We start from the raw sequence: 25,484 nt of genomic DNA, 5'->3' as shown, positions 1-25,484 counted from the left end.
GTTACCGACTAGACTCGTCACTCGTGAGGCTTGATAATCGCTATACTAACATCTGCTTCTGACGCTTAGAGTATTCGGTTTGCAATGGGATTTTATAAATGCACCGAGCGTGTATTCTGCCGCTCGCAGGTACGTTGACGCCATGCAATTTTAAATGAACGAACCATGAAACACACTGCACAGTTCCAACTAAAGAATAGAACAAGTGTTATTCAGCTATCATACAAACTATGTTGTAAAGGTTTTTATTGGTTTGACAGTATGAGCAAGCATTGATTTCGCACTCCGCATTCAAAGGAAACCAATATTGGTAGTTATTTATTATTGGTTGATATTAGACGATAAATGTTAATTTTTTGTGAACATATTCAGGATATAATAGTGATGTTTTTGTGAAAATTAAATTATCCAACTAATGATTCTCAAAAATTTCATATATTTATTTTCTTAAATACTTGACTCTCTTACATTTATGTAATATCATTTTCCAATTGGAACATTCATAGAATTTACAGCGTACAAAATGTTTAAATTGCATTATTAAACTATCAGATAAGTTATAACTAACGTACCTAACTATATTTTGGAAATTCTTCAATTAAAACCAGATAAAGGAAATTATCTGCTGCTATCAGATTGTTCATTGGAGCCTGGTGATCTGTCCGTAGGTTGAACAGCATCATCTACATTACTGTTACTTTGATTGATGGAAGAATTTTCTGAATCAGATTTATCAGTTTCAAATTTCTGCTTTTTATCTGTCATCTTTTCATCTTCATTATCAGAAGAACTCAATTCATCAGAGTCAAGATCATCATCAAGAATAGTTTTTAATTTTTTTTTTGGATTTGTTTTACCTTGCTCTAACACTCTCTTACCAGCTGAAGTCGAAGCAGCAGTAGCAAATCCTACTTCTACAGCATCTTCTACTCTTTCAGTCAGAATAGATCGTTGTTCTTCATAACATTTGTCTTTAAATTCATGTTTTGGTACAGCACGAAGTTTCTCTAATTTCTTCTTTTTTCGCTCAGCAGCTTCTTCCTCTCTATTAGCTTGCTTGTCAATCCAGGCCTTTAATCTTTTTTCTTCATTAATATCTCGCAGTCTTCTTCCACTAAGATCTCTACATGCTTCTCTATTTGTTGTTTTTTCTATTTGTGCTCCGATCGCACGCAACATTGATCCAAAGCCACCTTTTCCTCCAAAAAGTTTTGGTTCAAGAATTATGTCTCCCTTGTAAATTACATTATCCAGCATGACCAAACATCCATTGTTTTTGAGGAAAAAGTTGTTAGCTTTGAAATTCTATAAAAGATAATTCATTTATAATAACTATTGGCTGTTTAATTAATAGAATAAATGTAATTACAAAGAAATTTAATGCAGAGTGGAATTTAATTGACTCGAGGTTAGGATTTCAGTTGGAAATTCCTTATTCGTAATTTAATTTCACAATGTATCAAACTTAGAATAAATTATAAAATAATTATCCTATCGTGAACATATCAGTTACTTACAGTGATATTTGTCAATTGATTCATCAATTGTTTACCAGTTGTGGGAACACAAACCTCCATGACTTTTACTTGTGTATCGTTATTTTGCAGATAAACAGTCGACATTTTGCTCAAAATGTTTTATAAAGTAATACCAGTAAATCAATCCTCTAAATAATAACGTTGACGTTTTCTTTATGAAGAAAACTTTGACACTGGCACTGAAATGACTAAAGTTAGCTGTTAAATCACATCATACTCTCACAAAAGGCGCGTTTAGATGCAGCGATTCGGTGATGACATCGGGTCAAAACATATCGATATATATGTATATATATATATACACGTATATACACACTAATAAAAATAGTGGCGCGTGACTTGAATTCACAATTCTGAGCGTTTAAATGCAGCACTTTTGTTATAATGTACGGAGTGTTGTAAAATACTGGCCATATGTAAACTTGATGCAAATATACGGCGTCGACAAGCGACTCTCCCCTCTCCCTGTCCTTCGTGCGACGCCAATCAAATTGCTGTAATTGAAAACGCGCCCTAATTATTCTAGGTATTTGACGTTAACCACCTTCATGTCTATTCACAGTTGATTTTCTGTCATGCTCCAAAGCTGGTAGTGTTGTGTACAGTGTTCGTTTCGTGTGTAGGGTTTCTTTAAAAATAGTTTTATGTATATTAAAGTTGCAGAAGTTTCCCGTTAATATTAAAAATTGATATAGTCTTACAAAATAAGGCTTCGACATTCCTAATACGATATTTGTTCCCGTAAAAATGGATGTGAGTATATATTTTTTTGGCTAATAAAGTTGGATACTGTAGTGAATATGGTAACACCACTTAGACTACCCAAAATAACTCAGCTTAGCTAACATATGACCATGAATTTGACACATTCATAACTCAAACAAGTTGTTTCACTATTTCCTTTATGATTTTAGAATGATTCTAAACTTACACAAACTTTGGAGCAAATAAAAGTAAGCCAAATAGAGGAAAGAAGATTGTGGGTTGGAAATTTAGATCTACGCATTAATGAGTAAGTCATTTAAACTAATTAAAAATGAAAATATATTAATTATTATTTAATCATTGTCATTTATACTTATTTAAATCTTTTTCAAAACTGGTATCAATTCCTAAAACTTGTTCGAAAACATGGGGAAATTGAGAAGTTTGATCTTCTCTTCTACCGATCTGGACCACAAGCTGGCTTACCGAGAGGCTATGCATTTGTTACTTACAAAACAGTTAGAGATGCTGAAGTTGCACTAGAGGGACTTCAAAATCTCAGAGTTGGATCTAAGAATATTGTAGTTCGATATGCACACAGTATAAATGAGGTATATTTTATATAAGTGTTGTTTTATACGAGATTGTTTTCAACTAAATGCTTGATAAATATATTTCTATCTATGAAGTGATTATTTATTTGTAACATATTTTTGCAACTACAGGCTGAATTGGAGAAACCAAAACCAAAGCTAGATATCCCAGCACTTGCAGGTGCCAAAAAAGAAGAAAAAAGAATAAGGTAAGTTTGTTATGTTTGACTTGCAATAATATATTTTACAATTGTCCATTATATAATATTTCTTTTTTAGTCGAGAAACAGCAATACAAGCCATAGAGGCCAAATTAAAATTAATGAAAGACTCTAAAGAAGAATTTCAATTGAATAAACCTTTAGAAGGACCATCTATCATACATCAATATATAAAACCAGAGAGTAGTAAACCGTCCACTTCTGTACGACACTTTACAAGAGGCAATTATCACAACAATAGAAAACCATATAGTCGTACTAGACCAAGAAGATAATTGTGATTTTTTTCAAAAGATATATTTATTCATATCTTAATCTTAAAAAGCATCTTAATATCATGAACATTCATTTCAATAATTTATTATAAGTTTCACAACATTCTCATAAATAATATACTATAATGATCATTTATTTGAATTTTAGTCAAATAATATTTATATTTAGGGTATAATTTTTCATTCATATTGTATAACAAATGCATTTGAACAATTCCATTCAACTAATTTCGCCATTCAGTGAATTTTGAAACTAGTAAAAAATGTGGTTGTGTTATTAATAATGTTCATGCTTCTCAAAAACAATATTTCAGTGCCATGATAAAAAAATATTAATTTATATTAAAGCTGTTTGTATTTTTTTGCAAGTATTATTAATAACTATTTATTTATAACATGACATTGCAACATTATAAGCTGCATAAGAGGAAGTCTCTTGAACATATGTATTTGATTGCTTTAAAATTGTATTTTCAAGACCAAATGTGCATCAAACTATGTACTGTGTAGTTTTTTTTTATTCTAATAGTTTTCTTTTTAATAAAACAAACAAATGCATCATAAAAAGAAAGTATTTATTATTAATAAAAAGTATTATTGGATTTTCAAAAACATTTGAATAGTTTATTTACAATAAGTTTTGGAAAAAAGTACTATTAATTACAATATTAAAAGTCATCATTCTTAGCAAACTTAAATTTTCCTCTCATGTGATTTGGTAGTGGCACTATACCAGGACAAGGCAATTGACCAGGAATTTCACAAATACAACTTCTTTCGCAATTGGGCCCAAAATTGGCAGGATTATCTGTTTTTTCTTTTGCTATTGTTTCTGTTGCCAATACTTCTTTTGATTTTCCAACCACTTTTAATAAATGTTCCAATATCTCATCTTTACTCTTCATATCCACATCAATCAACATTCTTTTGTTGTTTTCTATACAAATGATTTGAACGTATGAAAAGTGTGACAAAAAATTAATCAACTATTAAGTACTTAGACAAACCATAAAAACACCAAATAAATGGTGAAGGTGTTTTATTTCTTGTTACCACAAGTTGGACTTCAGGATTCTTATACAGTATCTGAGGTAAATGCCAAAACATAAACTCTCTATAAAACAATATTGTTACTAGTTAATTGATAATCAACAAGTGTATTACACATAACATGAAAATGAACTATATTATAATTTATAGTTTAATAATCGCGATATATTCATATACCAATTATGCCATATTACAAAGAACTTTAACGATATTTTAAGACAATATGCACGAAAACTTGGGTTATATATTTTAAATATCTATATTTACATTGACACTTATAAGTTTGTAATGTTTTTATTTATTAAGTTACATTTACTAACCTTATCCCTCGATGATTTTCTCCATGAGTGTTGTAGTTGACAGAAAATATTTGAATGGAATTTTTCAAAACAAGTTTTCCAGCTTCCAAATATTTAACGGTCCGCCTAATAGGCTCTTTACCTATCATGAATGGCATTTCGCAAGTTTTTATAATCTATTATTTACGGATAAGTTAAAATGTGGTGTGCGAATTGGGTCTGCCTGCCGCCTGGGGCAGACGAAAACTTTGATAAATTTAGTTTACTAGATGGCGGTGTTTAAACGTATAGCATACTTATACATATACATAACGCCACATTTTAAAAAATGCAACAGTTCATAATAACGATAAAGAATATTGAAAGTATGTTGAGCTCCAATGATATTCATTCTAATACAAAAAATGATATTCATGCGACTATTATTAATTGTTTGAGACCGCCACTTTTTTAGTAAAAGAGAGTGCATGCTAGGAGTAGTTTACATTTCAAATTAATGCTTTTTTTTTAATTTGGTTTAGGATAAAATTAAAAAATTGGTGAATTCACAATTTTTAATTTCGGTAGTATGAATATTATATTCAGAAAGTGACTGCATCAGAAAGAGAATTATTAGCTTGAACAAATTGCTTTAATTAATAAGCTACTATAATTAAAAAATTGCAATTTGATATTCAATGTTGAATAATTAAATTGAATTAAAATTATTTTAAATTTAAACGTAAATGAGTAGGTTTTATTTAAAAATATTCTTAAGTCTTATCATAATTTCCAAAAAATTCATCATTTTGCTAATAATCAAAAAATCTTCGAGGATGCCCGGATTCCGATGAAGCCCGGGACTGTATATAGACATATATATGTTGCAGTCAGTATTCGCACTACTCGCGGCAGCCGTGAGATTAAGAAAGGAAAGGAGAGAGGTGGTGGAGAGGTTTAGGTTATATTATAAACTCGTTTTTTTGGAGCACGTACACTTGCTCCAAATTGTTTCTTATTCCAATTGAATCCTTTATCGTTTAGCACGTTCAGTCAATTGACAGTGAGTTTTATATCTCATATTTTCCTCAAAATATTGATAAATCTTATGTCATTGTTCCGGTGTTTTTTGCACATGTTAAGCCTGCGTGAGAACTGCTGTTTGACACTCGACGCACAGCAATTTTTATTTAAAGCTTTACAATAAAAAATATAACGAAAAAATTACATTGTTACATAAGTTACAAATGCACATAAAGTTAGTGTATGCACCTAGGACAATTTATCAAAATATTTTACGTTATTCGCTTATGACTAATTTTTTTATAACTGTTTTTTTTTTGTATTTAGCATTTACCATGATGACGCAATATTTATTTCCTTAATACCATATGGAAACATTTTTTATTATATATTGATCTCTAAAAAAGTATCAATCAATTGTTCAAAAAGCAAATATTTTAATTGTTAATAAGTTATTAACTATAAAAACAAGAAATATTAATATTATAGGTTTTTTATTATTAATTATTCAAATCGTTCATTCTTAGAATTACAATAATTCAAGATGGTTAAAACTGCCAAGGAGATTCGTCAATCTTACATTAACTTTTTCAAAGCTAAAGGCCATGAATATGTTCACTCAAGCTCAACTATCCCACATGATGATCCTACATTGTTGTTCACAAATGCTGGCATGAATCAAGTAAGATGTTAGGTTTTAAAATTTTTATGTTATCGCTAATCTGACATGTAATTTCAATTTGCTTTTGAATATAGTTCAAACCAATTTTTTTGGGTACATTTGATCCAAATAGTGATATGGCCAAATGGGTCAGGGTTGTCAATTCACAAAAATGCATTCGCGCTGGAGGAAAACACAATGATCTAGATGATGTAGGAAAGGACGTTTATCATCATACATTTTTTGAAATGATGGGCAACTGGTCTTTTGGTGACTATTTCAAAGTAATAATGTTTTTTTAAACATATGGAATTAAAAGCACAAATACTAACAATAAGTTTTATTGCACATTAGAAAGAAATATGTATGTGGGCTTGGGAATATTTGACTGATGTTCTCAAATTATCTGCAAGTCAACTATATGTGACTTACTTTGGAGGAGATGAAAAAGCTAATTTGAAACCTGATGATGAATGTAAAAATATTTGGCTCTCTCTTGGGTAAGAAGACAAATACATTTTATTTTAACGGAGTGATAATGGCAACTACTTAATGCTATGAAATTTTTCTGTTGCTCTTTCAGTGTTCCTGCTTCTCATGTTTTACCTGGGAATATGAAAGATAATTTTTGGGAAATGGGTGAAACTGGTCCTTGTGGTCCCTGTAGTGAGTTACATTTTGATAGAATTGGAGGCAGAGATGTTCCTGAATTGGTAAATATGGATGATCCAGATGTCTTAGAAATCTGGAATCTGGTGTTTATTCAATATAATAGGTAGTTACTGTGATTGAATAATTTTTATTTTTTTTCTTCGTAAAGCAGCTGATTGTGATTGTAAATTTTTCAGGGAACAAAATGGTAAACTTGAACTTCTTCCCAAAAAGCACATTGATTGTGGTTTAGGCTTGGAGCGTCTTGTGTCTATTATTCAAAATAAACGCTCAAACTATGATACTGACTTATTTATGCCACTTTTTGATGCAATCCAGAAAGGTACTGGTGCGCCTCCTTATCAAGGTCGCGTTGGTAACAACGACGTTGACGGAGTTGATATGGCGTACAGAGTTCTTGCTGATCATGCTAGAACTATTACGATAGCTTTGTCTGACGGTGGAGTTCCTGATAATACTGGAAGAGGGTAAGTTTTTCAATTATTCAAAATAAAATATAAATTATACATAAAATATTAATAAAATGTTCAACGGTTTGTCTATGGCAGGTATGTAATTAGAAGAATTTTGAGGCGCGCTGTGAGGTACGCGACGGAAAAGTTGAATGCCCAATCAGGCTTTTTTGCAACACTCATTAATGTCGTTGTAGAACTTCTTGGTAGTTATCAATTTCATTAATTTTTATTTTTATTTGAAAATTACTTATAAATTTTCTAACAACGATATTTTAGGTGACATCTTTCCAGAAGTAAAAAGAGATCCCCAATCTATAATAGATATAGTAAACGAAGAAGAAACTCAATTTTTGAAAACTCTAACCAGGGGACGTAATCTTCTGAACAGAACGATTGCTAAACTTGAATCGACGAAAATTGTACCAGGTGATGTTGCGTGGAGATTATACGATACATATGGCTTCCCTGTTGATTTAACTCAGCTTATGGCTGAAGAAAAGGGACTTTCAATTGATATGGCTAGCTACGAGGAAGCCAAAAAACTGGCAATCGTATGTACAAAATAACAACAAAATTTTTTAAATTATAATAAGAATTAATCATAGCTATGGCTTTATTTTAGATTGCATCTCAAGGCAAAGGCGGTGGTGTACATGATGATATAAACTTAGATATACATGCTATCACAGAGTTGCAAAGTAAAGGCATTAAACCGACGAACGATTCACCGAAATACAATTACAAAGTAGAGTCATCCGAGAAATGTGCTGAATATACTTTTGCACCTTGTATTGGTACAGTTTTAGCTATACGCAAAAACAAGCAATTCGTTGATCAAGTTATGTCTGGAGATGAGGTTGGAGTTTTATTAGATCAAACTAACTTTTATGCCGAACAAGGAGGACAAATTTATGATGAAGGATTTTTGGTTAAAGTTGATGATGAGGTAATTGATTAAGCGTATCATTTTTTATAAGCAGGAAGGATTACATATATTGTGGTAATTTTAGAGCACCGAGATACGTGTAAAGAACGTTCAAGTTCGTGGTGGATACATTCTACACATTGGAACCGTAGGTGAAGGAATATTGAAGAAAGAGGATAAATTGTATTTAAACTTTGATATCCCAAGAAGAAGACTAATTATGAGCAATCACACTGCTACCCATGCTCTTAATTTCGCCTTAAGAAATGTTTTGGGCGCGGAATCCGACCAAAAAGGATCTTTGGTTGCTCCAGACAGATTGAGATTTGATTTTACTAATAAAGGTAAGTCCACATGTTATTATTGAAATTATATGATTTTAATATACTGAAAATAGGCTTTGAAATTGTATAAATTATTATAGGTGCTATGACTATAGATCAAGTAAAAAAGACTGAACAATTTACAAATAAAGTGATTACGGATGACAAGGTGGTTTACGCTAAGGAGAGTCCTTTGGCAATTGCTAAATCAATCAATGGATTGCGTGCAATGTTTGGCGAAACTTATCCTGACCCTGTGCGAGTAGTAAGTCAGGGAGTTCCAGTCGAAGAATTGGAAAAAGATCCAACAGGTCTTGCTGGTACACAAACAAGCGTCGAATTCTGTGGTGGTACTCATTTGCATCGCACAAGTCATATTGGTGATTTTGTCATTTCGAGTGAAGAAGCCATAGCCAAAGGTATTCGTCGTATCGTTGCTCTTACTGGTCCAGAAGCTTTGAAAGCTCTGAAGAAGGCAGAATTACTGCAAAATAACGTGAGTGAACTGAAGAAAAGCATCGAGTCGGTAAAAGATTCAGCTGCGTCTAAAGAAATAGTCCGAAAAATTGTCGAACTGACGGACGACGTTTCGCATGCTATGATTCCTTACTGGCGAAAGGTGAATTCAGAATTTTTCATCGTTTTTTTTCAATGTAATTTAATCAGTAATTAATAATAAAGCTCATGTTAATACCTTTTTACTGTAGGAAGAAATGAGGAACGAACTGAAGATTTTGAAGAAGCAATTGGATGATAAAGAAAGAGCTGCGAAAGCAGCCGTAGCTAACTCCGTTGTCGAGATTGTAAGTACTATGATCGAAGCTAACAAAGGAACTCCTGTTATGGTTGAAATTCTAAATGCTTTCAATAATACGAAAGCTCTTGATATGGCTCTGAAAAAAGTCAAGGCTATTTCTCCCGAAACAAGTGCCCTATTCTTCAGTGTTGATGAAGACGATAAGAAAATCTTTGCTCTTGCTGCTGTGCCAAAAGTAAGCGTGTTATTCAAGTAAGTATTGAGATTTTACAAAAGCATACTAACATGAAATTGTTCAATTTGTTTTAGTCCGCTATAGCGAAAGGTTTAAAAGCAAACGAATGGATTCATTCTATAGCTACTTTAATGCAAGGAAGAGGAGGTGGTAAACCTGAATCAGCTCAAGCTTCAGGACCAAATATCTCGTGCTTGCAAAAAGCTTTATCAGTTGCTAAGACATATGCGTATACAACGTTGAAATTGGAAGGTACATCATAATGTTACGTGCGATATGTTTGTAATTACTTTGAATATTAATCTGAATTCAATTTATACAAAAGTTGAATATCAAGCATGAATTTGAGTATGGAATGTATAGTTGAATTATATTTATGGTTTATAATCGTTCTGTATGAAACTCTTATTTTGATTAATGGATTTTTGTAATGACTTCTAGTATATTTTTATAGTTCTGTGAAACATTTATATTTTAAAGTAATACAAATTCTACATTTGATATTTATGTTGTGTTTTTAATAAATTAAATTTAAATAATTTAATTTTTAAATTATCCCTCAACAAAATAGTCAAATATTGTTAAAGTTAAATTTTTTTCAGAGACAAAATCTAATAACAAAGTATCTTCTAAATCTGCAAGCGAGCCAACACTGTATAGTTACAACGGAAGTATAAAAGGATACACGATTCAGATTGCAGCCCGATATGCTGGAAAGTGCCTTAAAATTAATAATCACTCATCTGATAGTCAACAAAAGGGATCAATCGTGTACGAAGATAAAGAAGTGAATTTGAGAGACGGCACGGCCATAGCTTATTTCGTATCGAATACTCAGTTCAAAGGCAGGGATGTTTTGGAGCAAAGTCAAGTTTTACAATGGATCAGTATTGCAGATAATGACATTTTACCATCGGTTTGTGGATGGGTTCTTCCCTCTTTGAAAGTTTCCTCGGTAAAAAGTTCAACAGATTCCATAAACGAAGCAAAAAATAATCTTCAGCGAATTATGAATGCTTTGAACAAAATTTTAATGAATAAAACGTACTTAGTAGAAGAAAAAATCACATTAGCTGATATTGCAGTATTTTCTACTTTAATGCCAGCTTATGAAAATGTTTTTGATTTAGAAATCAGAAAGAAATATGATAATGTCACTAAATGGTTTGAAACTATTCTTCAACAACCATACGTAAAGTTTGTTGTCGACAATTTTAAATATTACGAAAAGAAATAATTTTGTAGTGAGTTTTTATAACTATAAAAGTTATTTTAATCAATATAAAGTTTATTATACGTCTTCTAAATCTTTGTTTTCCTTAGATTTCTTTAAATTATTATCATATAATATCCGAATTTCTTTCAACAACGTTGAAATATTTTTTCCCATTTTCGCCGAAATAGGTATAATAGGGAAATCTATTTGTTCCTTTAGGAGTTTTAAATTTTCCTGTAAATTTTGTTGATAAATAAGTAAAAATATTATTTTGTATACTAAAACTTAGTAATAGTATTACTTTACCTCTGCTCTAGGGAGATCCATTTTATTTGCAATAACAAGTTTAGGACGTTCGTTTAATTTATCGTTGAACTGACTGATTTCATACTCCAAAACGTTTAAGTGCATCCATGGTTCATCTTGTGTAACATCAATTATGAACATTAATGCAGCACAGCGCTCGGCATGTTTCAAAAACGTTATACCAAGTCCTTTATTCTTATGAGAATCTGGTATTAAACCAGGCAAATCAGCCACTACGAATAATATACATGTCAGGTGAAAATTTTCGATACCAGATTAAGTACATATATTGAAGATCTACCGGCTACTTGTTCATAATCATCATATGGAATTATTCCAATGTGTGGTTTTAAAGTTGTGAATGGATATTCTGCAACTTTTGGCCGTGCACGTGTAATCGCTCTGAGTAGCGTACTTTTTCCTGCATTTGGAAGACCAATCTAAAAAATTATTATTAAAATACTTTTAGAATAATTTATAAATTAGAAAAAAATTAAATTTATCATCTATTATTACCAGTCCAACATGAGCCATACTTCTAATCTCTAGCACATATTGTTTACTTTCACCCTTGGCACCGTATTCGGATACTTTAGGTGATTGATTTAGATTACTTTTAAAAAATGCATTACCATGACCTCCCGCGCCACCTCTAGCTGCTATATACATCATTCCTATTTCATCCAAATCTGCTAAAATTGTTCCATCTATGTCACGAATTATAGTGCCCTCGGGTACTTTTATGATAGTGTGATTGGCATTTTTCCCAAAACAGTCTTTGTTGCCTCCATTTTCTCCATTTTGAGCCTGAATGATACTTTCCACGTGCGACAAATCCTTAACACTAGATGATACCTGAAATTCAATGTATTTAGTTAATATTGAAATTATCCGTTTAGGTTTTAGAAATCGACTTATTAATTATGGTTTACCAACTTCAAATATAACGTGACCACCATGTCCACCGTCACCACCATCTGGACCTGCTCTATCATTTACCCATAAACGAAGAAATGAAATTGCTCCATCACCTCCATTACCTGCAGTAATTCTTACCTATGAGTGAAATCAATATTTTATATCAATATTTTATGTAAGTTAAAAGCAATGTAAATATTAAATATTACTTGTTTCATGTCTACAAAATATTGCATTGCGTCTCTCTTGGATTTCGCTTTTTTGGTTCTCAAAGCAGTTGCAACTTGTTCATCTTTTCTTGCTACATGGATATTGTGGAAAAACTTACTTATATAACAATTGCTAATATGACTTTTCTTTGATTGAAATATGTTTTTCTGGAAGGTATCATTCTCAAATGCTTTATATATTCTGGATAAACATGACCATCTTAAAACAGGTTGCATCTGTATCTCAAAGAAAATATTTAATCAATAACAATATTTACATATCACAACCATTAAATTTAAATTTATTCCAACCTGTGATGCATTGAGCTATTATTTATTCACTTATATATGTAATTAAAATAATATGCTATCTTGAAACAGTTACAGTCAAGGCATTTTCTATCAGATCTGCTATTATATTTTCATGCAAATCTATTACTATTTTTCTATGCATTGCAAATTTCGTGGTTTTATAAGTTATTCTAAAAGTATTAGTTGCTTTTAAGTCAGATTTGAAACTATATAAAAATTCAACATTATTAATTATCAGACCGGCGTGATTGTATAAAGTTTCATACAATTTAGCAGCACTGAATTTTGAATTAATAGCAAATGTTATGTCAAATTTATAAGTATTAGGATATATTGACAAATGTTCCTGAAAATTAACATTGTCAATTTTTGACAACATTTCTTGGTAACTCATTGCTTTGTTATGAAAATATTGTAAATTAATTTTACGATTAGGAGAAATATTAAATTTGCAAGGTCTATCAGCTAATGCAAAGATGTGGGTCATTGATCCTTCAGTATTGAACTGTTTTTCTAAACTTCTGTAACCAGTTACTGTGTAAGTTTCAAATAATTTTGAATCAAATGATTCAACTGCCACTAATATAAAGTCACCATGTGCTGCCATTTCTGTTACTTGCCATGAATCATTCCATTGTCTTCTGGACTTATCTGCAAGTGTACCACCTTGCCCATCACACAAACTTATAAAAACTTTACCATCTTTGTTCAATACAAATTTAACGGAAATGAAAAATTGTTTTAACAATTCTCTATTTTTTTCAATTCTCATTTTACCTCCAACATGAGGAAAATTAAAAACTACAATGTCAAATTGTAAGATATTTAATATGTTATGATCGTGTAATTTTGTTGCATCAACTCCTAAAAATACTTGAACACCTGAAAAGAAAAGCATAGTTGTATTTAATATTAAAAAAAAGTAATTAACACTATGGTCCATAGTAAAGATTATATTTTACAAACCATTTTTTTGTAAAAATTCTATGTTTTTCTTTCCAGTTTCTCGAATATCTTTTTCATAACAAGTAGCAGTAATGTCGACATTGACTTTGTGCTTGACCAAAGTGACAGCAAATGAAAAATTTCCCTCTCCGACTAATAATACTTTTTTTACGTTTTCAAAAAGAGATAGCTTCATTTTTGTCTATAAATAAAAATCAATATATGTATTTAATATTACGTCAAATTATTTAAAATCAAAATAGCTGGATAGCTGGATAGGTTAAACGCACATAAAATGATTTTTTCCATCAGTTATAATATTAATTACGAAAAGAAGCTTGTTGTATTCGAAGCAATTATATACGGTGCCAATACATTATAATTAATTTAATAATTAATTAAATAAGAATAATACTTACCGTCAAAATGAAAGATGCACGCGCGAGTAATCAGTACTTTATTGTAGTGAGTAGTGTCTACTACTCTGATGTCTGCTGTGTTTTGTTCTCGAAGTCGACGTTCGAGTGTCGATTAACTCCATATAATTTCAAATTGTTTCCTATAAAAAAATAATGTTATTATATTTCAATTCAGAAAAAAGATTCCACATTTATAAATAATTTATTCATTAATGACAAATATTAAAAATATTAAATTGTTTGCGTTGTAATAATTTTTAATTTCATCAAACTACAAAAATTATTTAAAATTTTTATAGATGTGTACATAAATTAATGTTCCAATTCATGCAATGATGAATAGCTGTGTGTGAGAGAGGATGATCGACTTAGCTACGTATCATCCACCTCAATGTTCATCCAAATAGCTATAAACTAGAAAAATTCACATCGGCCAATAGTAGCATTGCAAAAAAAAATATCCTTATGGCTCGATTGTTTTGAAGCAGTAAAAAACTAGTTTGAGTTAAGCTTATAAACAGCATTAATAAAATAAAAAGTGCACGCGGTGAAGTTGTGAGGATAATTGGCCAATTAAACCCTTTCACGAGTTGATGAAATCCAGTTGGAACTGGAGCGAGGTGGGGTGGGATGGCCGATAACGGATCGAAGTCGAAATTCAAATACATCCCGTCGAGCGTGCATATATGCACAAATAGAAGTAGCACGATCGCTAGAAATTGCGTCGCCACTTGCGTGCGCACGAGTTTACATCGCGAAGCATCCCTCGCGAGGAACGTCCGGTGTAAGTATTACTTGACTTGCGTCGGCGCCGACCTTATCGCGAGTTGCATGAGTCTAGATCGTTAGCTCGCAGCTTTTGCTCTGTACAACAGCAGCTACGAACGGCCTGTTAGTTTAGATTTCATGATAATCGACGGCAACTAAATTTAGCTCACGCGAAATATTATCTCGTTGGCTGTACGCGCGCTCTTCGCGATAATGTTCAATTTAAGCCAAAGGATACTAGAAAGAACGTCGCTTCCAATTTTCGCGAAATATCTTTCTTTTCATGGCGGTTCAGATAACTGCAGAAAATACTTTTGTGATGGTTTTCTTCATTATTTTCGTTTTTATTGTTCACATTCGACTATTTGTTTCCGTTTCATTATTAGCGTACAGATGAAATTCGACACAGTAAGACGTCTCCAGTTTAATAACCAGAAATTGCGAGCAAAAATGTTACATAAGAAAAGAAATAGCGTTAAAAACTTTCAAGGATATGCAATACGGAAAAATTATAACCAGTAAGGCTTATACCTCGAGGCGTGCGTTAGATTTATAATGTTGTCAACATTATAGTCGCGTCGTACTATTTAAATTATAATAAATACAGCGCGTCGCTTATAAACAAAAAACATTATTATATTATTTAGCCGAGAAAAAGTCAATTCGAATGCGAGATACTACGAGGTAATGTCACTTGCGAATATGCGACGGTTTATGGTTGTCTTGTCAGATCTTGCAACGTTTTCGACTTAAAATAGTAGCTATAATGGGATAATAATTGCGCATCTACGGACGATTAGACAAATAAAAGCATACTATAAATTATTTTTTTTAAGATATTGCATAAAAATTTGTTAAATTAATGATTGAAAATCGATTTTTATATTTAGCCGTTGTGACTTAGAAACAAGTTTCGTTGTCGAGCTTACGAAGACTCCTTTGTCATGAAAATTCAGTAAACTACGACTTCGGTTGCGTAATATTCCGTTTATTACTGTTAAACGTATAATTTGACTGACTACTGCTAAATATGCATTAAATAATTATTTCGTAACTATTTTTCATTTCGTGCGTTGCAAACTCGTTTGAGTTATTAAAGTTATCTAATCTTAACGGTTGAAATTTATGTTTTCGACATACTCTCCAGACATTTCAAAAAAGAAATAAATAATTCATTTTTTTCAATACTATAATTTTCAATCGATTTATTTTTCGCGTGATATTTAGAATTCTAATTAATTGCCAAAATACTTTGATCAGTAGCGGTCAATAGGTTCTGACATTCATAAAAGTACTATACTAAGTTTAGGCAACATGATAATCTTATCGAAAAACTTGTTGCCCATGTGGCATTTAAGAATACGAAAATCTTTTTATGTATATATATATATATATCTAAAATAAGGAAATACTATAAAGTATACACAATCGCTTTTAATGGACGTTGTTAACATTTGACGTAACAATCAAACTCACTTGATGCATCAATCCGCATTTCATTCTTTAGTCCAGCATACAACAGGTATCCGAAAACACTTGAAAAGCTCGCGTGAAAAGCAAGTGATCGCGTTGCTCGCATACAAGTCAAGTTCATTGTTCTTTTTTTTTCTTTTTATCTCTCGCACGAGCTTTAAAACACGCATGGCGTGGGCGCACGCTCGCGCGGCTTATAAACTAGAGCATCGGGCGCGCAAGAACAAGTTTCCCCCTTTCCGAGAAAGCAAGCTCGACTTGCAGCAGCATTCGTACGTGTAAGTTCGCGCGCCGAGCGGGCGTTCCTGCATATGATTTAGCCCGAGAGCGGGGTCGCGCGAAAGCGAGGGCGAGAGGGAGGCAGAAATCCAAGTCGTCGCGCCGCGATCGATTCTTCATATATACTCGGAGCTTCGTACGACCTGCTGATTTAATATTCGACGACGTGGCGATGATTCGCCAGTCAAAGAAGCGAAGAAAAAGCGAGGCTGATTAATGGCCTCGGACAATCGTCGGGTAGGTTTATTGCGCGCTTGAGCTCGACGAGCGCTGCTCCGCCCTCGTAAATCCACCTGATGCGCCTTTGACCAGGGCGAGGCGCCCGTCACCCACTGACGCTCGTCGGCAAGTCCATTTCTGGACTGATTCTCTGTCTAAATATACCAAAGAATTCATACGTTTCGCTTGTTCTTTTTCCTTTTCTTCTTTTCAACATTATTATTGTTTTTGCGATTTCGCGTTTCTAAAAGTAGGGCGCACGGTAATAGCTTTTTTTATCGATTGGTTTAACATTGAAAAAGAAAACGCGAGCGCGCAGAACGAAAGTCAATTAGTCATTTCAATGACTGAAACCTGTCATTTAAACTCTACAAGCTATTAAAGAAAAGCAAACGAGCGAGAATCGTTATAATTGATTTTTCGAAATAAAAAGAAAAAGAAGTCGACGGCAAGCGTTTACGTATCCTTGAGTTTTCTTGAGCAAAAGTAGTGCATAATTTTATCTGTTATCGGTAGATGAATAAATCACGGAGCAAAAAGAAAACTAAGATAACCGTTCGCTCTGTTTAGAGCTAACGTCAGTGACAAACACACGAGATACAAACGCGCGTAGAGTGTTTACGAGTAAATGGAAGGAGAAAGAGCTTGAAACACGAGTGTACTCGATCAACCCTTGGCGACATATCGAAAAAAAAAAAAAAAAAAAAAAAAACTGAACGTCGACGGGTTTCCTTTTCGCGAATTTTATTATTGCTGTTTTTTTTTGCTCGAGTAAGTATCTTATCGGCGAGTCTTGATCGATCGGTCGCTCTTCATAAATACTAAATGCCAGCCGGACACGCTCTATAGGCCCCGGTGTGCTATCCCCTATATACTCGAATGCGCGCGTTCATAAGCAAACGCTCGATTCGCAACCTCGGCCACTCCAAACAAAAGACGCCAACTCATTGTCACTTCTTTACCTTTTGTTATCGCGTTTACCTATTCAAGATTTCACGATGCGTCGTGCAACTGTGCTCGCACCATGTAATTGACGATGGCGAAGTTCGACCTGCTGTGTGCACGACTCGATCGGGAGTCTCATTGCAACATTTTCTTCGTGGCGCGTGTCCTTTGGAACAATGACTGTTAATTCCAACGACCGGAAAGTATTTAAGTTTCGATCAAACGCAAACTTTACTGGCGCTTAAACTTTTCTCAATTAAATTTCATTCAAAAATTCGCTCGCACGAAATTCGAATACTCTATAAACATACATATAAAGCACATACAACACTCACGCAAACAGCTACTTGAAAATATTTTCATGTTTTACGATACAATTTAACGCTGAATATTTTTTTAATGAGTGCCTCCCGTCATAATGACTTCAATTAGTATTGATATTCGATTAGCAGTTGTATGTATACGTACGTGGGTGTGCTCGTTACTTTTTTAGCGGGTCAGACATTAAATCCGTCGAAAGGTATATTTACACGCTAGCCACTTTTCAGCAATTTCACCTTTCTGAACGCTCACTACGCGAGAACTGCGTGCGACGTGATTGCTCGACATTCAAATTTTCAGGATTTTTTTTATTCGTACGCCCTTTTGAAATTGTGAATGTCTTCATTCCCATTGACATTCAAAATTTAATTCAGAGCGTTGCCATTAATAGAACATAAATCGCACGATCGCGCTGTATTACATCACAACGGTAATGGTATTATTCTTTTTATGTTCGAAGGTAAATAATAGCCAGATAAGGAACCCTCAATCGACATATATAAGCATTACGGTGCGAGGGTTGTGCAATAAAGCCCTTCGGAGCATTTTGGCGTATACGGATAAGGATGAATGGTCGGTCAAACAGCGTCAAAGATATGACGCACGTGTTATTAGTCTGTTCGTGATTCGAGTAAAAATCGATAGTGGCTTGGAAGATTCGTATCATAATGCACTTGAAGATATGTCGTCGTTGGCGGCTACTCCGCGGAGATGAGCAAACGGTGACTCATCCAATATCAATGCCACGACAGAGGCGTTGAATACTGCAAATACACTCGTGCTTTTTCAAACTGTCGCCGATATATATTTTCCGACATCATCTGTTCCGAGGCATTCGAGTTCGGGGAGCGGAGAGCTATATTGCCGTGTTTAATTAATGGTCTCGAGCGTATTGCTGAAAAACCGAGCTGTAAGTAGGTCGGCCAAGCGTATATGGATTCGGTGGCGAAGTGACTTTGCTCCGAGCCGATACGCCCGCTCGTCGGTGGGCATGCACGAATTACTAACGACGAGCGTCGCGCGACCGGTACGACTTTTCCTTTGCCGGCGCGCAGATCCGCGCACGACGCGCGACCTCGACGTTCGCGAGACAATAACGATCTTCCCTTTCCGAGCGGCCGCCTCGCGAAGCATCCGCCGCGCCGCGCCGCCTATATCCCTCGGGAAATTCAAGATTACTCGTCGACCGCTGCCTCTTGGTGCAGCGACGCGCGACTTCGGCCGAGCAATCAATCGCCGACAGCTCGCAAACTCGAAGGCGCGAAGAGGGCATCGCGGGCGGGCGCGATCGCCAAGGAAGCTAGCTCGTAATCGCGTCCAGCTAACCCAACCCCAGGAGCAGCGCGCGCGGGGGTGGCGGCGCTCGGCCGGAAAGAGGGCTGACATCCGCGGGCGCGCGCCAACGCGGAGGAGGACGGCGCGAGCAAAGGAGGGACAGGGGGAGAGAGAGAGAGAGAGAGAGAGAGAGAGCGCGCGCGAGCGAGGAGCAGGAGGGGGGAGGTAACCATCGTGACGACGTAAGGCGAGGCGAGGCACATAGCCGGCCAGCAGTCGCGCGCAGTTTATAGCCGTCGACGGAGTTGTCGCATCGCGCGACCCACTCGCCGTCCGTTCGCTCTCTCTCTCTCTCTCGCTCGGTCGCTCGCTCGGTCTCTGTCTCTCGAGGTATGCGCCTCGCTGCGGCAGTTTTCGGTTAATTTCGACGAGCGGCCTGCCTTCTTTGCCTGTTTCTCGCCTCGAAATTACGGGAAGGGGGGTAGGGGACACGCGGACCCGTCAATCGCTCGCGCCGGGCCTCTCGCTCGGTCGCGCTTATTTTTGGCCGACCTCGGGCCGCAAGCTTTTCCGATCCATCGCCGGCGATCATTACGTAGGTAACGAATCGCGCTTTGTCCTCGACTCGTTAACGCCAATGTGTGTGCGTGCGTGCGTGCGTGCGTGCGTGGTTGCGTGCAGCGCGCTGCCAGTGAGATCAGCGCCGAAAGGAAGTGAGCGTCGATGACGAAGTGCGTAATCGGCCGCGAAGAGGCGAAGACCGCGGCGCGGCTGCTCCTCGGCGAGCCAGCTTCGAAGAGGAAAAAGGGAGGAGAAAAAGGCCGGCCGCGACGCGCCCGCTGTCTGCCAGCGCGCCTCCGTGTGCACGAACGCGCGGCAGCGCTCGAACGGGACGCGAGATATGCGATTTCAATTGATACAGGCGCAGAGATTCTTGCGTCACCGAGCGCTCGACCGGTCGGACGATGCAGCAGAATGTTGTTGTTTTGTTGCTCGGCTTTGTTTGGCCGCTCCACGCGTGGCCCCGTTAGCCGCGGGCGCCTCTAGCTCGAGCGACGAGCTCTAGATAGAATCGGAGCGCTTTCTTACGCGCGAAAATCGATCTGCTTAACAGTTTGGCGTAAAATCGCAAAATTCCCGCGACAAAACTTCTTGCCGCGCGGTTATTTCTAGAGGCGCTTTAAGAAGAGTCGATAGCTCTTTTAACGCGTATTTCATTGCCTTCGGAGTCCCCTTGCCGTTTCGATCGTGCGAAATAACGAACGCTTTGTCATTTTCCGCGTGACTTGAATTAATGGCAAAGCAAATAACAGGCTTGTTAAGATCGAGCGACTGTGCCAAATTAAGAGCAACAATGTTCGAATTAAAAGTAATGCCGATCGCGCAGACCTTGTTTGTCCAATTTCGCGCAACGTCATAATGATTCTTCGTTTATGAAATTGAATCTTAATCCAGCTTTATCGCGTTTCGCGCGCGTGATTTAGCAGGGCAATGAACTGCACCAAGCAGTACAGACTAATATTTCCGAAGACTAGGTTCAAGCTTGTCTCGGGTCTTATTTTTCAATCAATTAATTGCCTTATTTTTTATTTCAGTCGACAATAGTGAACCGAGCTATATGCCAGATATCGGATGAAGAACATCGACGGATATAGATTGCGGATGAATTATTTTTTGAAGCGATCGTAAAGACAAAGTTGGATGTTCAAACGAAACATATCGAGGTAATAGCCTTGTGAAAACAGGATGAAGGCTCTTGATTCGTTGCATTCACGGAGTCAGTTGCCTGAAGTAGAGTGTGCTGGACTGGCAAGTCCTATTATCAACGCAATAGATCTAAGTGGAGAGGAAGCAGTTTACAGTATTGTGATCCAAGCGTAGTACCTAGTAAGACGCGCTGGAAAGCGCGTTTACATTTTCACGCGGATAGAAAAGTATGTGGACGGTTGATCGAATGACAATTGATTGAATCTTTCCTGTCAACGTATAATTTGTCGTAATATCGAGACTCGTAGTTTAACTGAGAATCCAAGAATTTCTATATCGACTCCACAGAGCTACAGAAAACAAAAGAAACAAAAACTGGTCGCAATGGAAGCTGCAGCTATGCCACATTTGGGTCAAGCCGCTTCGGCAGCTTGTAAAATGGCTTCAAACTTTTTGGCTCCTGTGAAAACAGAATGTCAGATTTATGAAAATTCTATGCTAGAAGATGATCCTAATGCTAATTCCGAAACGATCGCGCCTATATCAACCGAAGAAAGATCGGCTCCACGATGGGGTCCGAATCATAAAGGGGCGCAAGAGCTGGCTGGTTTATATAGTAGAGGTAAATTATCAACTAATTGCACATTTTCCCAATGGCTAGAAAAACAATTAAACGAAAGGCGAATTTTTTCAGGGAAAAGAATTCAAGAAATAATTTGCCTGTCTTTTTGCATAACTCTGATGGCTCTCAACTTTCTGTTTATACTTGTACGAATAAAATTGGAAAACTTGAGTTCAATCATTGTCGCAGCATTATGTGGAGTTGTCACGGCTGATTTTATTTCTGGTTTTGCACACTGGGCAGCAGACACGTGGGGATCTATCGAGCTGCCAATTGTAGGAAAGGTATCAGTTTGACAGCCCAAGCATACTGCTCTACAAGTTTCTCATGTCGACTTATCGAGGAATTTTGGTTTTAGAATTTTCTCAGACCGTTTCGTGAACATCATATCGACCCAACTAGTATTACGAGGCATGATTTTATAGAAACAAATGGTGATACATTTGCAGTTACCATACCAGTGCTGTGCAAATTGACGTGGGACTTTATTTTCTTGCCTGAAGCAGAAATCCAAAGAAAATTCTTCTGGATAGGTTTTTGGTTTCAACTGACGATATTTGTAGCGTTGACTAATCAAGTAAATGCTTATATTCATGTAAATCTCAAAGGCATTAAGATTTCATTCGTTGACCAATCATTTGTTTATATTAATAGATTCACAAATGGTCTCACACTTACTTTGGGCTACCTTCATACGTTGTTTGGCTGCAGGATCATCGAATAATCTTACCCAGACGGCATCATCGTATTCATCACGTTGCACCGCATGAAACGTATTTTTGTATTACAACTGGTTGGTTGAACTGGCCTTTGGAAAAACTGCATTTTTGGTACATTTTAGAGTGCGTCATAGAAGCTACGACGGGCTGTAAACCTCGAGCGGACGATATGAAATGGGCCCAGAAGCGTTCTTGAGGTACTAACCAAGCGGCATTTGTTTTTGATAATAATTTTGCATCGGCAAACTTATCAATTTTTCTAATCATACGATTGATATCGAATCATTTTTCACGTTTCGATTGGTATTTTCGTTGGTTCTTATTTTTGTAAACCAATAACAAGTATTCTCAAGATGCTCCGCGAAACGGTCACGCAATAATATTGTTAAAGCGTGTATTTTGTATTGGAAGGAATGCCGATTATAAAAGCCTTAAAAGACTGCATGAAGCGTAACGGAATAACGGACTATAAGGTATTGAATGCATACACAAAAAGAATGAGTGTGTGTGAACATTTTAGATGATACAAATAGACGAGTATTTACAAGAAAAATTCTTTAGTCATGAAAATATTGCAGTTACGTATAGGATATTAATGTTGAATATCGACGGAGTTTAAACACAAAGTGCATATTTAAATACAATTTTTACGAAAGCGATACTATATTCTAAATGTAAAAGTATAATTTTTTCAATAAGTATAGTAATGACAGTCCGAGAATATTTTTCCAAGAAAAATTTAATAGTAAATTTAAATATTTTATGAACTCGAACTGCAACTTTTATGTCAGCAGTGGATATCGAATGAACTAGTAGTCAGAACGTCGCGTGGTTAATATAAGCTTCTGATATAAAATTTATACGTAGGTATGACACGCGTGTCAAGACGATGAAGATTTTTTATATTATTAAACGTATGCGCTTGGCCAATTTACATTACCTTTATTCGGACATGCATCGCACAAAATTTCCCTGAACCTCTTATATTCACAGAACAATTTCAATCAGATTTATAATTAATAAGTGCTTCATGATGTTTTGTTGTTCAACCGTTTTATGGATACACACTGTTATGATCAAAGATAAGTTATCCCGATATTCAATTTGTATGTAACGTGTTTTTTATATTTTACAAATTTTAGATTCTTTTTTATTCATGTTTTATTTTCATAGATATATTTGGCGTTTCAATGGATAATTCAAGATAATTGAACGTACTCAAGCGGTTGACATTTTGATATTAGGAGGAATTTGCACACTTGCACATTTTTTACGTTATTTTATATCGGAAGCATTATTTCAAAATCTAATTATCTTTAAGTCTTTCTTTAGTTTATACATAGTTGTTACTCACGAATAAAATTTAATCGAGCAATTTTTGAAACTACTCGTAATTATTCCATAATACTGTTTCATACAATTTCTTTTCTGCAACTTCCACCTAGATTACCATTCTCAGAGCACAATATGTATTTAAAAAAATGTAAGGTGTTAAGTACGCATACAGCTAGAAGGTTCAGGGACCAAAGAAATGGTTAATTAAAGCGGTTTATAATGATATCGCTAAAAAAAGTTTGACACAAAGTGCTAACGAATAAACGCGTTTGTAAATAACGCAATGCTGTATTAATAAAAATTTTTAATGTAGTTATTTATAGCAACAAATTCATGTAACATAGTTCCTTTTATTTGGAATGGATCGAGTTTATGAACAAAGTTATTGCTATCAAAAATGTTTATATTGTGGCAGCTTCTGTTCCAAAGAAAACTATAATATATTGCTTGTTATATTGTTAATGCAAAAGATTTTATTTGAATAAAATTTTATATTTTTACAATTTCGACGTTCGCAAGTTTACCAATTTTATATATTTTGAAAATATATTACCTAAATACAAAGAATTATTGATCGGAATTGATTTGTTAAATTAAAGAAGAGCACATTTGCATAATGGAACATAATTTTCAATTTAATTTTAATAACCTGTATTTTTTCTATTCATCAAAATCTTTCACATTGCAAAAAATAAAAAACAGTTTAACAAACCGCTCATCAGTTTGCCTAAATTTTTGTGTCAATTTTATACAACTTCAAAAAATAGTTTTGATGCTTTTGCGCATTGGTAGCGAAGCAATACACAAAGATTACAATAATAAAAAAATTTTACTTCTTTAAAATTTTTTTCACGAGAAAAGATTAATAATACTTCTCACGCTTAAGTTCTCTAACTATATTTGTGTGATATCAAACAAACAATAGTAAATGTTTTCATTCTAATTAACGATGAAAGTAATAATTTTGATGCGCATATATATTTTGAACGACGTCATAATTTAGCATTTAATTTTTATGAAAATCTTTTAACTATTGATAGTAAAGTGTAGTAGTATACACAGAAAAGTCCATGCACACGAGAATGAGGAGGCTTGAATTAAAATAAGAAAAAAGTGTCTGTGCTTACTGCAAGCGAAATATTTATAAATGTATACAAAAATTAGACTATGTCTGAGGCAGAATAAACAAAATACGATGAAATCTTGAAACTCCGAAGTCTGCATAATTATGTAAAGATTTTTACGAACACGATAATAGCACGTACGTCAGATAAAAGCTTCAATTATCTGTAACTTTTTATTCCACTGAATACATCATTGGAGTAAATAAAACATATTTAAATTAAAAGTCTGTAAATTGCTTCAGGAAATTGAAACGACGTAATTTTATATTTTAGAAGTTTCCGTATTTTATAACAATTTAAATAACACGATTTCTACTTTGTTAGTAATGCATTGAGTGATGAGAAAGCTACGTCATTTTGTATAAATAGCTGTATAATGCTGCGTTTAAAGAAAGTTACAGGACAATGATAACGTGAATAGAAATGTTCATTCAAAATAAACATAGTACCAAATATTTGACCTTTTCAGAATCTCTTAAATTAGAATATATTTACAATTTGTCAATCCGCTGTAATCAGTTTTTTAAACTGGCTTCAGAAATTATATACATCTTAATAGCCTGAGTTAACGATAAAATATTTTAATAAAAAAATGTCATTTAATGCTATGAGCGGAAATAAAAATATGACTTCTAAGAAAATTGATCTGTTAAATATACCC

The 25,484-nt window shown here is 34.8% G+C and overlaps 6 protein-coding genes across 13 annotated transcripts; 3 read left to right on the top strand and 3 right to left on the bottom strand.

Annotated features, from left to right (window-relative positions):
• The first annotated feature begins 13 nt into the window (after nt 1-13).
• Nucleotides 14-3,889, top strand: LOC131663629 (probable RNA-binding protein 18). Of its 3 annotated transcripts, none has more exons than XM_058934128.1 (5): nt 14-129; nt 2,453-2,550; nt 2,641-2,854; nt 2,969-3,045; nt 3,116-3,889. In XM_058934128.1, exons 1-5 carry the CDS (start codon nt 85-87, stop codon nt 3,330-3,332), a joined length of 651 nt encoding a protein of 216 aa, XP_058790111.1. In that variant the 5' UTR covers nt 14-84; the 3' UTR covers nt 3,333-3,889. The 3 variants fall into 3 exon arrangements, with proteins under 3 accessions (XP_058790111.1, XP_058790110.1, XP_058790112.1); XM_058934127.1 differs by having other exon boundaries at nt 2,453-2,553; nt 2,644-2,854; XM_058934129.1 differs by lacking the exon at nt 14-129 and adding an exon at nt 2,106-2,291 and having other exon boundaries at nt 2,453-2,553; nt 2,644-2,854.
• On the bottom strand, nt 426-1,954 carry LOC131663628 (splicing regulator SDE2). The gene is made up of 2 exons (XM_058934126.1): nt 1,518-1,954; nt 426-1,305 (listed from the first exon to the last, which is right to left on the bottom strand). The coding sequence occupies exons 1-2, from the start codon at nt 1,620-1,622 to the stop codon at nt 619-621; spliced, it is 792 nt and encodes a 263-aa protein (XP_058790109.1). The 5' UTR covers nt 1,623-1,954; the 3' UTR covers nt 426-618.
• Nucleotides 3,890-3,892: 3 nt separating the features above from the next.
• LOC131663630 (small ribosomal subunit protein mS25) lies at nt 3,893-4,938 on the bottom strand. The gene is made up of 3 exons (XM_058934130.1): nt 4,703-4,938; nt 4,340-4,446; nt 3,893-4,269 (listed from the first exon to the last, which is right to left on the bottom strand). The coding sequence occupies exons 1-3, from the start codon at nt 4,837-4,839 to the stop codon at nt 4,001-4,003; spliced, it is 513 nt and encodes a 170-aa protein (XP_058790113.1). The 5' UTR covers nt 4,840-4,938; the 3' UTR covers nt 3,893-4,000.
• A 647-nt stretch (nt 4,939-5,585) lies between these two features.
• Nucleotides 5,586-10,948, top strand: LOC131663623 (alanine--tRNA ligase, cytoplasmic). The gene is made up of 14 exons (XM_058934116.1): nt 5,586-5,723; nt 6,211-6,365; nt 6,440-6,628; nt 6,699-6,844; nt 6,928-7,119; nt 7,193-7,483; nt 7,565-7,674; nt 7,748-8,022; nt 8,094-8,417; nt 8,482-8,740; nt 8,821-9,338; nt 9,427-9,711; nt 9,786-9,963; nt 10,314-10,948. The coding sequence occupies exons 2-14, from the start codon at nt 6,228-6,230 to the stop codon at nt 10,946-10,948; spliced, it is 3,540 nt and encodes a 1,179-aa protein (XP_058790099.1). The 5' UTR covers nt 5,586-5,723; nt 6,211-6,227.
• A 54-nt stretch (nt 10,949-11,002) lies between these two features.
• LOC131663627 (mitochondrial ribosome-associated GTPase 2) lies at nt 11,003-14,080 on the bottom strand. 3 transcript variants are annotated; one of them, XM_058934125.1, is made up of 10 exons: nt 14,037-14,080; nt 13,639-13,819; nt 12,673-13,554; nt 12,361-12,597; nt 12,170-12,289; nt 11,866-12,088; nt 11,750-11,778; nt 11,535-11,673; nt 11,234-11,466; nt 11,003-11,161 (listed from the first exon to the last, which is right to left on the bottom strand). In XM_058934125.1, exons 4-10 carry the CDS (start codon nt 12,595-12,597, stop codon nt 11,003-11,005), a joined length of 1,140 nt encoding a protein of 379 aa, XP_058790108.1. In that variant the 5' UTR covers nt 12,673-13,554; nt 13,639-13,819; nt 14,037-14,080. The 3 variants fall into 3 exon arrangements, with proteins under 3 accessions (XP_058790108.1, XP_058790106.1, XP_058790107.1); XM_058934123.1 differs by having other exon boundaries at nt 11,750-12,088; XM_058934124.1 differs by lacking the exons at nt 12,673-13,554; nt 13,639-13,819 and having other exon boundaries at nt 11,750-12,088.
• A 5,517-nt stretch (nt 14,081-19,597) lies between these two features.
• Nucleotides 19,598-25,458, top strand: LOC131663590 (plasmanylethanolamine desaturase 1). Of its 4 annotated transcripts, none has more exons than XM_058934066.1 (5): nt 19,598-19,706; nt 20,912-21,645; nt 21,718-21,929; nt 22,004-22,222; nt 22,300-25,458. In XM_058934066.1, the coding sequence occupies exons 2-5, from the start codon at nt 21,408-21,410 to the stop codon at nt 22,558-22,560; spliced, it is 930 nt and encodes a 309-aa protein (XP_058790049.1). In that variant the 5' UTR covers nt 19,598-19,706; nt 20,912-21,407; the 3' UTR covers nt 22,561-25,458. The 4 variants fall into 4 exon arrangements, with proteins under 4 accessions (XP_058790049.1, XP_058790051.1, XP_058790050.1 ...); XM_058934068.1 differs by having other exon boundaries at nt 19,604-19,911; XM_058934067.1 differs by having other exon boundaries at nt 19,604-19,915.
• Nucleotides 25,459-25,484: the final 26 nt, after the last annotated feature.

The sequence above is a fragment of the Phymastichus coffea genome, unplaced genomic scaffold (assembly GCF_024137745.1).
Source record: "Phymastichus coffea isolate CEN01 unplaced genomic scaffold, Cenicafe_Pcof_1.1 PCOF00036, whole genome shotgun sequence".
NCBI classification, from domain to species: Eukaryota; Metazoa; Arthropoda; class Insecta; order Hymenoptera; family Eulophidae; genus Phymastichus; species Phymastichus coffea.
Note: the sequence above shows the minus strand (reverse complement) of the source record. Positions and strands in the feature narration are given on the sequence as shown.

What these genes read in the sequence shown, in the direction of transcription:
- LOC131663623 (XM_058934116.1), top strand. Translation starts at nt 6,228, where the DNA reads ATGGTTAAAACTGCCAAGGAGATTCGTCAATCTTACATTAACTTTTTC. An exon ending in CAAATGCTGGCATGAATCAA is followed by an intron (nt 6,366 to 6,439) that starts GTAAGATGTTAG and finishes TTTTGAATATAG; the next exon opens with TTCAAACCAATTTTTTTGGG. An exon ending in TACAACGTTGAAATTGGAAG is followed by an intron (nt 9,964 to 10,313) that starts GTACATCATAAT and finishes AATTTTTTTCAG; the next exon opens with AGACAAAATCTAATAACAAA.
- LOC131663629 (XM_058934128.1), top strand. Translation starts at nt 85, where the DNA reads ATGGGATTTTATAAATGCACCGAGCGTGTATTCTGCCGCTCGCAG. An exon ending in GTGTATTCTGCCGCTCGCAG is followed by an intron (nt 130 to 2,452) that starts GTACGTTGACGC and finishes TTATGATTTTAG; the next exon opens with AATGATTCTAAACTTACACA. An exon ending in ATGCACACAGTATAAATGAG is followed by an intron (nt 2,855 to 2,968) that starts GTATATTTTATA and finishes TTGCAACTACAG; the next exon opens with GCTGAATTGGAGAAACCAAA.
- LOC131663630 (XM_058934130.1), bottom strand. Translation starts at nt 4,839, where the DNA reads ATGCCATTCATGATAGGTAAAGAGCCTATTAGGCGGACCGTTAAATAT. An exon ending in GAAAATCATCGAGGGATAAG is followed by an intron (nt 4,447 to 4,702) that starts GTTAGTAAATGT and finishes ATTGTTTTATAG; the next exon opens with AGAGTTTATGTTTTGGCATT. An exon ending in ATTTATTTGGTGTTTTTATG is followed by an intron (nt 4,270 to 4,339) that starts GTTTGTCTAAGT and finishes TCATTTGTATAG; the next exon opens with AAAACAACAAAAGAATGTTG.
- LOC131663590 (XM_058934066.1), top strand. Translation starts at nt 21,408, where the DNA reads ATGGAAGCTGCAGCTATGCCACATTTGGGTCAAGCCGCTTCGGCAGCT. An exon ending in GGCTGGTTTATATAGTAGAG is followed by an intron (nt 21,646 to 21,717) that starts GTAAATTATCAA and finishes GAATTTTTTCAG; the next exon opens with GGAAAAGAATTCAAGAAATA. An exon ending in AGCTGCCAATTGTAGGAAAG is followed by an intron (nt 21,930 to 22,003) that starts GTATCAGTTTGA and finishes TTTTGGTTTTAG; the next exon opens with AATTTTCTCAGACCGTTTCG.
- LOC131663628 (XM_058934126.1), bottom strand. Translation starts at nt 1,622, where the DNA reads ATGTCGACTGTTTATCTGCAAAATAACGATACACAAGTAAAAGTCATG. An exon ending in ATCAATTGACAAATATCACT is followed by an intron (nt 1,306 to 1,517) that starts GTAAGTAACTGA and finishes TATCTTTTATAG; the next exon opens with AATTTCAAAGCTAACAACTT.
- LOC131663627 (XM_058934123.1), bottom strand. Translation starts at nt 12,597, where the DNA reads ATGCAACCTGTTTTAAGATGGTCATGTTTATCCAGAATATATAAAGCA. An exon ending in GTGGTCACGTTATATTTGAA is followed by an intron (nt 12,089 to 12,169) that starts GTTGGTAAACCA and finishes ATTGAATTTCAG; the next exon opens with GTATCATCTAGTGTTAAGGA. An exon ending in GTATGGCTCATGTTGGACTG is followed by an intron (nt 11,674 to 11,749) that starts GTAATAATAGAT and finishes ATAATTTTTTAG; the next exon opens with ATTGGTCTTCCAAATGCAGG.